The 18,150-nt window shown below is 40.9% G+C and overlaps 1 protein-coding gene across 1 annotated transcript in view; it reads left to right on the top strand.

Annotated features, from left to right (window-relative positions):
- The window catches only part of hs3st1l1 (heparan sulfate (glucosamine) 3-O-sulfotransferase 1-like1), a 92,702-nt gene extending 77,576 nt beyond the window's left edge, over positions 1-15,126 (top strand). The window contains exon 2 of the mRNA XM_056471287.1: positions 12,821-15,126. Coding sequence (XP_056327262.1) covers positions 12,960-13,889 — 930 coding nt within the window. The 5' untranslated portion in view covers positions 12,821-12,959 and the 3' untranslated portion in view covers positions 13,890-15,126. The remainder of the gene's footprint in view (positions 1-12,820) is intronic.
- The last annotated feature ends 3,024 nt before the right edge of the window (positions 15,127-18,150 follow it).

Raw genomic sequence — 18,150 nt, 5'->3', positions numbered from 1 at the left:
AGCTTAGCTTGCCACATTTCCCAGGGGTTAGCTTTCAGTGTAGTTAAGCTACATTTTAAGTAGAGTAGCTAATAGCTTAACTTACTACATTTTCCAAGTAGCTTGCCCAACACTGCATACGGTCAGATATTTGCATTACTATGAATGAGAGATGTTTCATTGCATTGTGTAGCTGGTGAGCATTTCTGTGATGTCTTATGAGGGCAAGATGCATCATGGGAAATGCTTGAAGGCTGTGAAAATGTGAACTACAACTGTCCAGAAAGACAAAGAAGAAAGAGAAGAAGAAGAAAAAAGCAAGAGAGAGTGTGAATGTGTCTCACAAAGCCTGCCAGGAATGTGTCTGACTCGTTTTCACCCCGAAAAAACTCAAAGAACAAACGTTTTTCTGCCTAAAGAATGAATGGGAGCCCAGAAGGATTAAAGTTATTTCTTTAGATATGCATCAAAAACGTATGCGCCGCAATGCTGTGTAGGTGTTTGATTATGTGTAGAACTAAAAAAGTGTCAAGGACTTCCAGAAGGATCAGTTCTGTTTTCATGAGGCTTGAAATATTACTTAAACGGTCAATGGGATAACGTTTCTCTAAAACCTCTTCTTCATTTTAGATTTTAGAGCAGGAATAATAACTCTATTTATTCTCTCTCTATAGGGAAATTGATTTTCACAGTAACTGAATAACTTTTAAAGACGGACCTCTCGTGAGCTCCAAGGCTGTTAATTGATTGTAATGCTTTTAGTAGCCGTCTGTTCACATCATTTGTGCAGGAACAAACACTACATTACGTTGCAGAGGATCCGACCAATCACAGTGAGCAAAGCACATCAAAGGAGATCTTTAGCTCCGCCCTCTGCCATAAAACTCTACTAATGATGTAATTGAGTTCGGAAATACACTTACCGGCCACTGTGCTGTGTGTTAGGGCGCGTTGTTGGGTATGTCTAGGGTATGTCTTAAGAGTATACTTAAGTTTAAGTTAATTTATTTGCCATTCATGGACTATAAATCTTAATTGTAAGTTTAATTTAACTTTATAACAGGTTACATTAATACATTTACCGGCCACTTTATTAGGTACACCTGTCCAACTGCTCCTTGACACAAATTTCTAATCAGCCAATCACATGGCAGCAACTCAACGCATTTATGCATGTGGACATGGTCAAGACGATCTGCTGCAGTTCAAAGCGAGCATCAGAATGGGGAAGAAAGGGGATTTAAGTGACTTTGAACGTGGCATGGTTGTTGCTGCCAGATGGGCTGCTCTGAGTATTTCAGAAACTGCTGATCTACTGGGATTTTCACGCACAACCATCTCTAGGGTTTACAGAGAATGGTCCGACAAAGAGGAAATATCCAGTGAGCGGCAGTTCTGTGGGCGCAAATGCCTTGTTGAATCCAGAGGTCAGAGGAGAATGGCCAGACTGGTTCCAGCTGATAGAAAGGCAACAGTAACTCAAATAAGCACTCGTTACAACCAAGTTGCCTAGTCTGATGAGTCTCCATTTCTGCTGCCACATTCGGATAGTCAGGTCAGAATTTGGCATCAACAACATGAAAGCATGGATCCATCTTGCCTTGTTTAATGATGTGGGGGAGATTTTCTTGGCACACTTTGGGTCCATTAGTACCAATTGAGCATGGTGTCAACGCCACAGCCTACCCGAGTATTGTTGCTGACCATGTCCATCCCTTTATGAGCACAGTGTCTCCATCTTTTGATGGCTACTTCCAGCAGGATAACGCACCATGTCATAAAGCACCAATCATCTCAGACTGGTTTCTTGAACATGACAATGAGTTCACTGTACTCAAATGGCCTCCACAGTCACCAGATCTCAATCCAATACACCTTTGGGATGTGGTGGAACGGGAGATTGGCATCATAGATGTGCAGCCGACAAATCTGCAGCAACTGTGTGATGCTATCATGTCAATATGGAGCAAAATCTCTGAGGAATATTTCCAGTACCTTGTTGAATCTACGCCATGAAGGATTAAGATAGTTCTGAAGGCAAAAAGGGGGTCCAACCTGATACTAGTAAGGTGTACCTTATAAAGTGTCCAATGAGTGCATATGTGTGTGTGCATATTTGCAACTAGCAACTTGAATGAACAGTTTTTATTGGGTTGTGTCATTGGCTGTGCTTTATGGGATTGTAGTTCTTTTCCTCATTAAATCCAGTAGTTTCACAGTCTTTTAGTTCTGGTTTGAATTTCATTGTTTATTTTTTGAAGAAACCGTAATTATAAAGTATTTCCAGTTAATTAGTAGGCATTAATTGACTATATTTGTCTTGATTATTTAAACGAACTGACTAGTAAAGGAATATCATAATCAGTATCAGTTCAAATCATTCATTATTTGTTATCAGGCCTTTATAAAACTCTGTTTTTCTTAGAAAGATAACTAGTACACCCAGAGAAACAGGATTTCCATCAACCAGTGAAAAAACAAAACAAAACAAAAGATGTTGAAGAAGCACAGATGTGTTTGGTGTTGTTGTGAGCAGAGATGTTGAAGTGTAGGAGCCGCAGTGTTCAGTGACTGACAGAAAGAGTGCAGCAGTAAACAGAGAACAGGCTTTACACACTGAAGAGCATTGAGTGAAGAGGGATTTCACAGAAGAGTGACCCAGGAGAGATCCAGCAGATCATCCCATCATCCTTCCTGATCACGAGCTGGAGTCTGTTCTCTGATCACTGCAGACTCTAGGGCTGATAATCTACTGCTGATCCACACCTCTGATCTGCTCATCTGCTGCTGCTGCTGTACTTCACTTACTCCACCTTCAACTTCACATCCTCTAACACCTCCTTCTGCACCTCCTTCTCAACCTTTCCTTCTTTACCTCCTCTTGCACCTCCTTCTGCATCTCCTCCATCATTTTAGTGCTTTGGGTCTGATAAAAGCTATGTAACTATTATTACACCTCCTTCTCCTCCTTCAATTCCTCATGCATCCCCTTCTCTAATTTCTCATTATGCACCTTCCTCTCCATCTCCCAAACACCCCCTTTACCTACTCCTACACATCTTCCTCCACCTACTTCTCCTCCTCCTCCTTCACTTACTGCTACACCTCCTCCCCTGCTTCCTTCTTCATTTCCTCCTTCATCTCCTTTTGCTCTTTATTTGCACCTCTTCCTTCACCTCCTCCAACACCTCCGTCTGCACCTCCTTTCTTTCGCACGTAATTTTCACCTTCTCCTTCATCTCTTCCTACACCTCCTTCTGCACCTCCTCTGTCACCTCCCTCTGCACCTCTGCTGTCACCTCTCTGCTCCTCCTGCTTCACGTTTTTCTGCACATCCCCCTTTACCTCCATCTCCACCTTCTCCTTCACCTACTCTTCCTCTGCACCTTCTCCTTCACCTACTCTTCCTCTGCACCTTCTTCTCCACTTTCTAAACACCTTTATTTACTCCTACACTTCCTTCTGCAACTCTTTCTCTACCTACTTCTCTTCCTCCACCTCCTTCTGCTCCTTTTTTCAGCTTTCTTCACCACCTCCAACACCTTCTTCTGCACCTCCTTCATCTCCTTCTGCACCTCCTCTGTCACCTCCTTCTCTACCTCTTTCTTTTTTTCTACACCACCTTCATCATTTCCGCTACACCCAATCTTACTTCTTCTCCACCTCCTCCTTAATCTCCTCTTACACCTCCCTTTCCTTCTGCACCTCCTCTGTCACCTCCTTCTGCACCTCCTTCTTCTCCTACACCTCTTTCTGCTCCTGCACCTTCTCTGTTACCTTCTTCTGCACCTCCTTCTTCACCTATTTTATCTTTTGCTTCACCACCTTTATCATCTCCACTACACCTAATCTGCCTTCCTCTGTCACCTCCTTCTGCACCCCCTTCATCTTCTACACCTCCTTCTCCATCTGCACCTCCTCCAACAGCTCCTTTTTCACCTCCTTCTACACCTCCTCTGTTATCTCTTTCTGCACATCCTTCAACTCCTCCTACACCTCTTTCTCCTTCTGCACCTCCTCTGTCACCTCCTTCGGCACCTCCTTCTCTACCTTATTAATCTTTTGGATCACCACCTTCATCATCTCTGCTACACCTAATCTGCCTTCCTCTCGACCTCCTCCAACACCTCCTTCTTCACCTCCTTGATGTTTTCCTACACCTCCTTCACCTTCTGCACCTCCTCCAACAGCTCCTCTTTCACCTCCTCTGTCACCTCATTCTGCACATTGTCCTTCACCTCCTCCTCCATCTCAACCTGCACCTCCTTCATCTCCTCCTACACCTCTTTCTCCTTCTGCACCTTCTCTGTTACCTTCTTCTGCTCCTCTTTCTCTACCTCTATTATCTTTTGCTTTTCCACCTTCATCATCTCCGATACATCTAATCTTCCTTCCTCTGTCACCTTTTTCTGCACCTCTTCATATTCTCCTACACCTCCTTCTCCTTCTGCACCTCCTTCAACAGCTCCTCTTTCACCTCCTTCTGCACCTCCTCTGTCACATCCTTCTGCATTATGTTCTTCACCTCCTCTAACACCTCCTTCTGCACCTCCTTCATCTCCTACTCCTCCTTCTGCACCTCCTCTGTCACCACCTTCTGCACCTCCTTCTCTAACTCTTTTGCTTCACCACCTTCATCATCTTCGCTAGACCTAATTTTTCTTTCTCTGCCACCTACTTCTGCACCCCTTCATCTTCTCCTACACCTCGTTCTCCTTCTGCACCTCCTCCAACAGCTCCTCTTTCACCTCCTTCTGCACCTACTCTGTCACCTCCTTCTGCACCTCCTACACCTCATTCTCCTTCTGCCCCTTATCGGTCTCCTCCTTCTGCACATCCTTCTCTACCTCTTTTATTTTTGACCACCTTCATCATCTCCGCTACATCTAATCTTCCTTCATCTCCACCTCCTCCGATACCTCCTTCTGCACCTACTTCATCTTCTCCTACACCTCCTTCTCCTTCTGCACCTCCTCCAACAGCTCCTCTTTCACCTCCTTCTGCACCTACTGTCACCTCCTTCTGCACCTCCTACACCTCATTCTCCTTCTGCACCTTATCGGCCTCCTCCTTCTGCACATCCTTCTCTACCTCTTTTATTTTTTGCTTCACCACCTTCATCATCTTCGCTACATCTAATCTTCCTTCATCTCCACCTCCTCCAATACCTCCTTCTGCACCTACTTCATCTTCTCCCACACCTCCTTCTCCTTCTGCACCTCCTCCAACCACCTCCTTCTCTAGCTTTTTCATCTTTTGCTTCACCATCTTTACCACCCTAGAGATGGTTGTGCGTGAAAATCCCAGTAGATCAGCAGTTTCTGAAATACTCAGAGCAGCCCGTCTGAAAACTGTGCGTCTCCATGTTTTCACACTCCTCTCCGCAAACCCTCGTTATCGGCTGTAAAAGCAGTTGTGATAGTGTGGGAAAAGAGCTTCGTAATATCAGGCTTCATTGGATTAATTATTGTTTTATGCTAATCACTCTCCAATGAGGCTCTGCTAAGCGTCGCGCTCCTGCTGTTTTCATCTCGTCTGGAAAGCTCAGAAACAGTCGAATCGGGTAATTAGTGCATCTTTGTGTCCCATGGAGAAACCTGTAGATCCGCACACGCGTGTTCATACACACATTCATCACGCCTGAGCTTTATTCAGAGACTCAGACGCAGGAATATATCAGGGTCTGTCATCTGTGCACATGCTGCGTCTGGAAATAGATCCAGCTGACAGAAGCAGACCTGGAAAACTGCAGAAAAGTCCTGCTGCTCTTTGGGAGTGAATGGGGGATTTGGGAGTGCAAATATATTGGAAATCACTTTGGATCTGTTTTTTTGTTAACTGTTTATCTGATTTTCTTCTGGACACAATCATATTAAACAAAAAGCAAACGTTTGTTTAAAATATATAGCTTAATATAAGCACAATAACAAAAAAAACTGCAAATAAATAAATAATATAATGTAATGTGGATTTAAAAAATAAATAAATAAATATGCATTGAAAAACATCATAGTTACAGCTCTTACTGCAATTTTAACCTTGACATTATAATTTGTTATGTGTTGTTGTTGTTTGTTTGCTTTTTTGCATAATTTTATTAATAATTGTTTATTAATTACTGATTGATTTATTTTCTTTTCAGCTTAGTACCATTATTAATCTGGAGTCGCCACAGTGGAATCAACCGCCAACTATTCCAACATATGTTTTGCACAGCAGATGTCCTTCCAGCTGCAACCCATCACTGGGAAACATCCATACACTCTCATTCACACATACACTACAGACAATTTAGCCTTTCTAGTTCACCTATACCACATGTGTTTGGACTTGTGGGGGAAATTGGAACACCCAGAGGAAACCCACACGAACATGGGGAGAACATGCAAACTCCACACAGAAATGCCAACTGACCCAGCCGGGGCCCGAATCATCGACCTTCTTGCTGTGAGGCGACATGGCTAACCACTGAGCCACCGTGTCACCCCTATTATGATTCTAAAATTCAATAATAACCCAACCTACATTAGTTTTTTGAAACCAGTCGGCTATATTTGTAGTAGGGGCGTGAACCTACACTGGTCTCACGGTTCAGTTCGGTTCAGATTATCATGCCATCGATTCGGTATTCGATATCTCTGTGCATTGACGATGCTTTCCATACACAGTTTTATATTTTCACAGCAATTCTTGTATTAAATGTATAAATATATTTATATACTAGTTGTAATACAATTTAGTCTTTTAATAACAGTCAGATATATAAACTGCACCTTTAAACAACACCAGCATTTATAGCAAATGTATTTGATTGGTCACACGCTCAACAGAAAGGGCTGCGATTGGCTCTTACGTGCAGCGCTCTTCACAGATGAGTGACACTGATAAACAGCAGTGGCGATCACAGCTGATCCATGATAGACACGGTGGAGAAAACTCTGCAGACAGGCGCTCGTGTCTGTATGCAGAAGTATCGCTAAAACAAGGAGAGGACAAGTCACACCAGCAGGTCAAATGGGCCACAGTGAGAGAGAGAGAAATGGAGTTTACTCTCATTCTCTCTAGCGCAGTGAAATAAGGGCTTCTGCTGTAAGTGTCAGTGAAACACTGTCCAGCAAACACACGCAGTTTTTAAGTAGTTGGAGCGTTGTAAACACTCGCACTCGCCTCCCTCACCATAGTAAGCTATGGCAACATGGCGCATGAGAGATGAGATAAATGACATCAGTACACAATCGTTATCATTATGACTGAACCGACACCGAATTGTCCGCGTCTGCATCGCAGTGCACCGAAGAAACAATTAATTTTGACACTGCTAGTTTGTAGGCTTTGTTTTAAGCATCTGCCTGTTTCTTTTCTCCTCATATGGAGGCCAAATTTTTTGGTTTAACTTTTCAGTGATCGTCGGCACCAGTGGTGTAGTGGTTAGTGCGTTGACACATGCACTCCGGTGCTCACGGCGACCCCAGTTCGATTCCCGCCTCACGGTCCTATGCCGATCCTTCCCCTCTCTCTGCTCCCCATGCTTTCCTGTCAATACTCTACACTTTCCTATCCATTAAAGGTGAAAATAATTATTAAAAAAACTTTTCAGTGATCGAAGAATTCAGTTGTCTTCAGATGTTTTTTTTTCAGATTTCAGATCTGTTCAATATTCAAGTGAAGAAATCATTTAATTTTTATATTTAGATGACAGTCAGCTTGTGGCTTTACTTTATTTATGTTATGGCATATAAAATTCAGTTTTATTAAATTACACCAGTCCAGTGTTTCCCAACCCTGTTCCTGAAGGCACACCAACAGTACACATTTTCAACCTCTCCATAATCAAACACACCTGAATCAACTCAGCAGAACATTAAAAAAGACCCCAAAACCTGACACGAATGGGTCAGATAAGGGAGACATACAAAATATGTACTGTTGGTGTGCCTCCAGGAACAGGGTCGGGAAACACTGCACTAGTCAATAATTCATATGAACACAACTCAAATTCGGCATTTGAAAACGTGACGTGGGCGATTATTACAAGAATTACTTGATTTCATTTTAGCTGTGTGTTGTGGTTATAACATTTAGGGTGCACTCACACTAGGCTATCTGAATCATGCCTGGGCGCGTTTCCCATTACTTTTAACAAGTGTGAGTGCTCTGAATTGGGCCCATGTGTGGTTCAGTTGGCCAGCCCTGGCCTGGTTAGAAGTGTGCCAGAGAGCGGTTTAGTTGGGTTTGGTGCAGTACGCTTGTAGTGTGATTGCGATGTGTGTTTGAGCGTGAAACTGAAGACGTGACGTCACTATTAAGGGACTGTTTTATATGGATTTATTATGATTCTTACTGTTCAATTAACTTGAACTGTCATAGTTTATAAGTTAAAGATGCAAAGCCCTCACTGCACATCAGCTGCACCTTCAGCAAACCTCCTAATACCTGCAGCACCAGGACTTCATGAACATTAATGAGTGCCAAAAGTGCTGGATCTGTTCAGCAGAAGATTTGACTGTGTCACTGCATCCCAAACCAATAACAATAATACGAAACAACAGAACTAAAGCAATGTCCACTGTGCTGAGCGAGAGCGCTTCTCTTCTGTTAAACTGAACAGTCACATCATCAGTGACGTAAGCATGCTCCAGCTCAGAAGGTAAAGATGCAGTGTAAGTGCAGACCAAAGGGGAGAGGGAAGGGGGGGCAAGCACGCTTCGGCACGGTTCAAGGCAACTGTACCTAGTGAGAGTATGCCCTTAATCACATTCATTCTGCATTAGTATTCTTGTTTTGACCAGTTAATTGTGATTATAATATTCAATAATGCATTAGTTTTTAGAAATCAGTATGTTCTCTTGGTTTGCAGGCTTTGTTTCTTTTGTCCTCAGTGTCGCTCGCTGTGAATCAACACCAGAAACGTGAAGTGGCGAATTATTATAATAACTGCGGCGATGAATGCGTGATTAATATCTACTTGACTGGAGCGCGTGTTTGAGTTTGTTTAAAGTGTTCTCGGAGCTGAGAAATCAAGTCCTGAAAGACGTGTGTGTGTGTGTGTGTGTGTGTGTGTGTGTGTGTGATCTGTAATAGAGTTCTAAGGTTTAATCAGTTATGAGTGTGTAAATGCCACAGCAGTGACCTTTCCTTCTGTCTGCAGGCTCCGGCTGTTTGGTCACCGAGTCTCGCATGTTTGATCAAGCGGAAAGGTCACAAGATGTTTGCACATTTGCACATTTGCACTGGATACTTGAAGATCTTTTGAACTCAATCAGCGAGTCCTTTAGTTCATTCTTTTCAGTGTGTGTTTTGCATGGCGGATGTACTTTTTGTACTTTGACCTTGGCTCTTCTTTAAGTCTGCTGAAGCGATACAAAAAAAAAAGCACATTCAGTCAAAAGAAACATGTCAAGGTGTTTGGTTAGCACTGTATATTTAGAGCCTGTTCAGTCGTGCATAACTCACTGGAGATGTTAACGAATGCTCCACTATATTGCAGTATATACTATTGTAAACTAGTTGTTGTATTACTTATTATATATTAATTATAGAATCTGCACAACAGATCAATTGATGTAGTTGTTGTGTTACCGTAGCAACTGTAGAATCACCACAGCAGATCAGTTTTTATAGTGGTTGTTACCATAGCAACTATAGAATCACCACAACAGATCAATTATTATAGTTGTTGTGTTACCATAGCAACTGTAGAATCACCACAGCAGATCAGTTACTATAGTGATTATTGCCATAGCAACTATAGAATCACCACAACAGATCAATTACTATAGTTGTTGTGTTACCATAGCAACTGTAGAATCAACACAGCAGATCAGTTACTATAGTGATTATTACCATAGCAACTATAGAATCACCACAACAGATCAATTACTATAGTTGTTGTGTTACCATAGCAACTATAGAATCACCATAACAGATCAATTAATATAGTTGTTGTGTTACCATAGCAACTATAGAATCACTGCAAGAGATTAATTACTAAAGTTGTTGTGTTACCATAGCAACTGTAGATTCACCACAGCAGATCAGTTACTATAGTTGTTGTGTTACCATTGCAGCTACAGAATCACAGATTAATTAATGTAGTTACTAGCAACTATAGAATTACCACTATACAATGGTTAAAAAAACACTACGGTATTTAATATATTCATTAATTTTTCTTTTCGGCTTAGTCCCTTTATTAATCAGGGGTCGCCACAGTGCAATGAACCGCCAACTTATCCAGGATATGTTTTTACGCAGCGGATGCCCTTCCAGCTGCAACCCATCTCTGGGAAACATCCATACACAGTCATTCACACTCATACACTAGGTCAATTTTAGCACAATTCACCTGTACCACATGTTTGGACTGTGGGGGAAACCAGAGCACGCGGAGGAAACCCACGCGAATGTGGGGAGAACATGCAAACTCCACACAGAAATGCCAACTGACCCAGCCATGGCTCGAACAAGCGACCTTCTTGCTGTGAGTATAGTGACTATAATCACTATGGTATTTTTTTTTTTCACGTGGGATCTAGGCATGACATTTTTTCTAAATGTAAAAATAATCTGTAAAGATTAGGTTAAAAAATGGTGAAATGGCAAAATTTTTGCTTTTAAAATCTAGTGGAAATCATACAAAAATATTTACGGTAAACTATCGTATTTCATTAGTTTATGAAATTAGTGTTGATACACCAATGCTTTGAAGTACTAACTTCTACACATTTTATTATTCTACACTTCTGTTATGATCTTTGTTACACAGATAAAAACACGTGAAGATGAGAGAGTCACATGATAATCCCATACACAAAAGTTACAATGTGTAGAAAATAGAAGTCGCGTACAGTGGTCCCTCGCAGGAGTTAAGCTCTAAAAATAACCCGCGATAGGTGAAATCTGCGAAGTAATCCGCTTTATTTTTTGCGATTATTATAGATGTTTTAAAGCCCTCACTACACACTTTATACATTTTTCTTAAACAGGCAGTGGTATTTTCACACTTTTCTCTCTTGTTTAAACACTTGCAGAACATCTACCTTCCTTTAGCATGTCCAGAAGTCACACTTTTTGTTCAATGGTTAGCATCTTCCTCTGCCTTTTGGGTCCTACCATGGGTGCCTCTGACGGTGCAACGTCAAATTCGACGTTGTTGGGAGAACTTGCAAACGTATGTAATGGAGGCCAGCTAGTAAGTGCTGTGCAGGTAAACGTCACTCCTCTGACGTCTAAGGCTAGGGGCCATGGTCTTTAGCCTCCTTGTTAGAGCAACCGACTCCCATGCGAAAGGTCGCCAGTTCGATACCAGCTCTGAGCGGGTTGGGTGGTGTAGGACCAGAAGGGTTACACATACAGTCCAGCACTTCAGAGTCACACTGCTAGTGAACAAAGATTCATGTAAAGTTGGCAAGCTGAACACATTTTGTACTGTACAGGAGACATGACACGGAGGAGATTGATTGACATTGGTCTACAGCCAATCAGGACGCAGAACACATGGCACTCATCAGGATGCAGAACACAATGTGCTGTAAAAAAAAAAAGCATGTCATATTGCACTAAAAAAATCTGCGAAACTGCAAAAGGTGAACGGCAAGGGACCACTGTACCTTCAATTTTTAGGAATATGGAATCAATTGCTATGACATTTCAGTTACAACACTGTGTGGGAATGTATCCAACATTTCAAGAAAAAATCTAAATAAAAAGTCAGATATCATTTAATTATTAGCTAAATGCATGGAAATGATCAGCACCTTTTGTTAGTCGTGTGTTTGGATGTTTTTTAGAGCCTGTTCAGTCATGCACAACACTAACTGTACAGGTTATGAATGCAGTCTGAGGACAAAAACACTGTGCAAACTGATTAAATCCTCTATGGAATGCTGGGTAATTTTCTACCAAGTGTTTCTATATTGAGTAGAATGCAATGCATTCTTCATAAGCAGCACTTTCCGTATAATCAGATTGGTTAGTGAGTTATGAGGTGTTTTTTTTTATAGTTACATATTCAGTAATTCCTCCTGCATCCTCAGAGAGTCTGTTTGTGCTTATAAACGCACACGTATAAACCAATTTAGCTGGCTTGATTCTTAGAAATGGTTGGAGGAATCTTAAGTTATTTTGGTTTTATTTTCTCAGGAGGGTTTGTTTTTTTTCGATGGCATAAGCCAAGATTTGTGAATCAGAAGAGATTGAAAACTAGATTTCACAGCGTGGTGCAAAATAATTGGGAACACTGAAAAGTAAATCTGACACGCACAACAAATTTCACTGTGTGTATAGGAATAAACTTGATAGAGATGAACTGAATAGTTGATGAATTATGGAAATGGTGTATGTGTATTTAAACTACAGGGCTTTTAAGTGCTTAGTTGGCTGGTGAGCACTGGTTATTGTCAGATAAAGGCACAGCTAAAGTACTTTGGTCACACTTTATTTTGATGGCACGTTTGTTGAATTTAATGTACATTGCATCTACATGCAAACTAATTCTCACCAGATTATAAGTAGACTGTTAGGTTGGGGTTAGGGTTTCTTCTAGTCAGTTAAATGTCTGTTGAAGGAGCAGTATCAGCAGATATTAAGCAGACAGTCTCATACTCAAATGGACCATCAAATTTTCGTACCCCTTGGTTTCGAGTGTGGTCCTGAAAAATCTCTGTGTCAAGGGGTATCTAGCCCCTCGCCTTAGCTCTACGCCTTCAAGCTAAAGGGTAGAATTGGGATTGGGCCTTTAGGTTTTAGAGTTTTACCCGACCATGTTTGAAGACTCACTACCTGCTGTTAGAGCTACGCTTGCGTTACTCATCCTCTTTTTTCTCTCTCTTGTGTTTTCCAGATGTGCAGTGGACTGGTGGCTTCACCTCGTCCTTGAACACCAAACTCAAAGAGGCTGTCATTGACCTTCATTGACTTTCATTTGTGATTGAAACCCTCGAACACAACCCCACCTCCGTCTGTACCTCTCCACCCTCTCCATGGCCAATCTTGTAAGTTATGTGTTATTCCTGGTGCTCCGCACGTACGCCGCTCCTCCAGAGTACATTCAGCTGTGGCCTGGCGGCTCCACGCCTGCCCCTGGAGATCCCTCAAATGATTCAGTTACTCCATCACTGATTCCGCCTCCAGGATCCTCCAAACACACACCCCACAGCATCATCATCGGCGTCCGCAAAGGAGGCACCCGAGCCCTGCTGGAGATGCTGGATATCCATCCTGAAGTGGCGGCGGCTGCCACTGAAGTCCACTTCTTTGATTGGGATGAAAACTACAGTAAGGGTTTTGAATGGTATCGAGAGCAAATGCCGTATTCCTACCCGACTCAAATCACTATTGAGAAAACACCCGGGTATTTCACATCTCAAGTGGCGCCGGCGAGGATTCACGCGATGAATTCATCTATTAGACTCTTGCTGATCCTTCGGGATCCCACCGAGCGGGTGATCTCGGATTACACGCAGGTCTATTTCAACCGGCTGGAGAACCACAAGCCTGTGCAGGCCATCGAGAACATGCTGGTGAAGAACGGAGCGCTGAATACGCGCTATAAAGCCATCCAGCGCAGTCTGTATGACGTGCACATGAGGAACTGGCTCCAGCACTTTCCTCTGGAGCAGATCCATATTGTTGACGGAGATACGCTGATCCACGACCCGCTCCCTGAGCTCCAGAGAGTCGAGCGCTTCTTAGATCTGCCGCCGCGGATTGAAGCCTCCAACTTCTACTTTAACCAAACTAAAGGCTTCTACTGCATCCGCAGCGACGGTCACGAGCGATGTTTGCATGAGTCTAAAGGGCGTCCGCATCCTCCGGTGAACAGTAATGTGCTACGGCAGCTGCGTTCGTATCTGCACCAACACAATCGGAACTTCTACCGGCTCATAGGACGCACTTTTAACTGGCAGTGAGGAGGAGGGGCTGAGATTTGCATTCTGACCAATCACAGCCCAGCTGAGAGGCTGATTGACAGCTGATGGACTGTATAAACCACCCCTCCTCCCCCGCCCAGCTTCTGATAGTAGGGGTGTGCGATACTTAAAGGATTAGTTCAGCCAGAAGTGAATATTACGCCATAGTTTACCAAACCTCAAATTCTTCTTAATTTTTTTTGGTCAGACATATTTACAGTCGGAGTAGTTTTGAATAGTATCCTGTTTTTTTTCTGCCACAGGTGTCAAACTCAGTTCTTGGAGGGCCGCAGCTCTGCACAGTTTAGTTCTATCCCTAATTAAACACACCTGATCAAACTAATTAAGTCCTTCAGGCTTGTTTAAAAACTGCAGGTGTTAAAGCAGGGTTGGAACTAAACTGTGCAGAGCTGTGACCCTCCAGTAACTGAGTTTGACACCCCTGTTCTACTCTATACTGAGCTTATTCTTGACATACGAGCGGGCAAAGCCATTGGAATCTTTTAGGCTGGAGTCTTCCACTCTAATTCACTTCCTCTAATTCACTTCCTTGTTTCGCTGCTTGATGCCACAAACTGATATTTTCTTATTATATTAGTCAACTTTTTATGTTTATTCATGAACACTTGTTTGTAGAGCAATAGTTTGACCATTTTCTGCTGTTTATTATTATTTATCCGGTAGGTAACTGAATCGGAAGTTCTAAAACAGTCGCAAGTGCATTGCAGAATAAGGCCAATAATGATGTTGCATAGTGACTTATTTTGAAGCTTATAAAAGCACTGTGCTTCGACTGAACTCTTGGAATTTCTAATTTACTCGATCCTAATGATCTGAGTGATCTGTTAGGTACATATTTAGTGAGCAAATCTGTAATGTATTGAGCTCCTAGGCCATTTAGTGATTCATAGACAAGTATTAATACTTTTAAATCTGTTCTGAATGTAACTGGGAGCCAGTGTAGAGACCTGAGGACAGGTGTGATGTGCTCTGATTTCCTGGTTCTGGTCAGAATTCTGGCCGCAGCGTTCTGGATGAGCTGCAACTGTCTGACTGTCTTTTTGGGAAGGCCAGTGAGGAGGCCATTACAGTAATCCACCCTGCTGCTGATAAAAGCATCAACAAGTTTCTCTAAGTCTTCACTGGAAACAAAGCATCTGATTCCTGCAATGTTTTTGAGATGATAGTATGCTGATTTACTGACTGCTTTGACATGACTATTGAAACTCAGATCTGACTCCAGAGTCACACCAAGATTCTTGACCTTATTTAATGTTGTTTGACCCTTAGAGCCAAGGTATGCATTCACCTTGAGAAGCTCATCTCTGTTCCCAAACGCAATCACTTCAGTTTTCTCTTTGTTTAACTGAGGAACGTTTTGGCACATCCAATTGTTAATATCAGTAATGCATTGGCAGAGGGTGTCAATGGGGCTGTAGTCATTAGGCAGTATGTAGATCTGAGTGTCATCAGCATAGCTGTGGTAGGAGATTTGATTCTTTCTCATTATTTGGCTCAGTGGGAGCATATAAAGGTTGAACAGGAGAGGTGCCAGAATTAAACCTTGAGGGACTCCAAGTGTCATGTGTGTCCACCTTGACCTAGGGTCAACTACACTGACATAGTATATATAGCAAAGAAGACCATGATAACATTTAAAACTACTCCGACTGTGTTCATCTGACAGAAAAAAAATCACCCCAAGGTTGGCTTGAAGGTGAATAAATTATGGGGCAGGGTGTTTGCAGGGTCTTAAACAGTCTTAAAATGTTTTAAATCTCAAAAACTAAATTTTAGACCTTATAAAGTTTGAAATCTACTCGTAGATCTTTTTTTAACAAGTTTTATTTTTCCATTGTTCATGCATGGCTACCCAATCTGGTTAATCGTTTAACTTTCTATTTAAATACTGCATTTTTAACTCTGTTTACCACAGCTGTTTAATTACTTTTCTTACAGTAACATTTGTTTAAGAGTTCTCCATGTATTTACTGCTGAGGATAATGACCTGACCTACATTTTTCATTATTAAATTATTATCATTGGATTATTAAATGTATTCAATTATTTTTATTGTTTTTGATAGGGCAAGTGAAAATCTTTCCCAACTGGAATATAAAAAAATAGCATTTAGTCCTGAATAGGTCTAAAATGTAATTCATAATGGTCTTAAAAATGTCCTTAAAAGTCTTCAATTTAACTTGGTGTAACCTGCAGAAACCCTGTGGGGAAATTGTAATTTTTGGGTGAACTATTCCTTTAATTGTGACAATATGGAGTTTTATGAAAAGAACAAACAGAGAGTCTACATGTAATGAGTGTGTGACATTAGAATAAACCAATAATTCAAGTTATGAAAGTTAAAAATATCCCTGTGTGGTGTATGTTTTTATATTTATAAGATATGATATAGTTCAGTAATATTACACAAACAAAGAGTGCCGTTTTCCTGAAGATCAGTGCTTGATTTTGCCTTTTTACAACAGTTCAGTAAACATAATGTTTAAATATTGAGTGAGATGCATTTCAGACACAATATTGTTTGTATTTTGTTTTGCATATGAGAATAGTTTACACAAACAGAGCAACACTGTGCTGTTTTGCTCATGAATCTGTTTCAGAACGAATCATTTGATTCAGTGATTTATTCATAAAGTACCTGCATCTTTCCATTGTGAAATGAATCAGCTGTTTTGAACAAATCAATTAAATGACTTTCGCACATAGAGCACATTTTTATCTATTTTTTTCTGTTTTGCCATTGAAAGTAGAAACTAGTTCAGACAAAGCTAGTAGAAATGTACGCATCCCAGAGCAACACTGCATTGTTTCCTTCCTCAATGAATTTGTTCCTGAATGATTCATTTGAGTCAGTGATTCAACTATCTGTTCATAGAGTCCCTGCATCTATCCATTTTGAATGCAGTTAGTCACTTGCTTTTTTCCATTTTTAGTCTACATTTTCTGTTTCGCTGATAAAATAGCTAAAAAACAACATATCAGAGCAGAAAATGTGTACATTTCAGAGTAACACTCAAAAAAGTGAGTCATTTGCTTTGTTCCTAAATGAATCAGCTTTTTTGAATGAATCAATTGAACAAAATGACGGAGATTTTCACACCTAGTGCCGATTTTAGTCTGCTTTTGTTTTGCCAATGAAAATGGCAATGAAAAAAAACAGCAGGAGCAGAAAATGTATGCATCCTAGAGCCTCAGTGAATCTAATTCCAAATGATTCATTTGAGTCAGTGAATCAAAATTTATAAAAGTTTATAAAGTTCCTGCATTGATCCATTTTTAGCACAATGAGATATTTGCTTTGTTTCTAAATGAGCTGTTTTGAATGAATCGATTAAACCAACCAAGACCAGCACAAAATGCAAAATACTGTTTCATCTAATAATTAATGAGAGTTTATCTGAGATTAAATGTATGTGCCTCAATGCTTTTGATTCTGAATGATTCAATTGAGTCAGTGTTTCAACAGTTCATTTATAAAGTCTCTGTGCTGATCCATTTTTTGCACAGTGAATCATTTGCTTTGTTTCTAAATGAATCAGCTGTTTTGAATGAATAAATCAAATAATTGACTGAGACTTTCACACCTACTGCCGGTTTTAGTCTGTTTTTGGTTTTTTTGTTTGTTTTTTAAGCCAGAGCAGAAATGTACGCATCTCAGAGCTTTGTTGAATCTGATTCTGAATGATTCATTTGAGTCAGGGATTCAACAGTTAATTTATAAAGTCCCTGCACTAATCCATGCATTTCTGGCACAGTGAATCAGTTGCTTTGTTTATAAATGAATCTGTTTTTTTTTCAATGAATCAATTAAATAAATGACTAAGACTTATGCACATACTGCTGGTTCTAGTCTGTTTTTGTTTTGCCAATGAAAATGGTTTAAAAAGCTGGAGCAGAACATTTACGCATCTCAGAGCCTCAGTGAATCTCATTCCGAATGAATCATTTGAGTCAGTGATTCAACTGTTTATTTATAAAGTTCCTGCATTGATCCATTTTGGCACAGTGAGTCATTTGTCTTTGTTTCTAAATGAATCAGCAGTTTTGAACTAATTGATCAAATGGCTTTCGCACATAGAGCCATTTTTCTTAAATTTTTTTCTGTTTTGCCAATGGAAGTAGTTCAAACCAAGCTAGTAGACCCAAGTAGAAATGCATGCATCCCAGAGCAACATTACATTGTTTCCTTCCTTAATGAATTTTGATCGACTCACTGAGTCAACTTTCTGTTGATGATAAT

This window comes from Danio aesculapii, chromosome 13 (assembly GCF_903798145.1).
Source record: "Danio aesculapii chromosome 13, fDanAes4.1, whole genome shotgun sequence".
NCBI lineage: Eukaryota > Metazoa > Chordata > Actinopteri > Cypriniformes > Danionidae > Danio > Danio aesculapii.
Note: the sequence above shows the minus strand (reverse complement) of the source record. Positions and strands in the feature narration are given on the sequence as shown.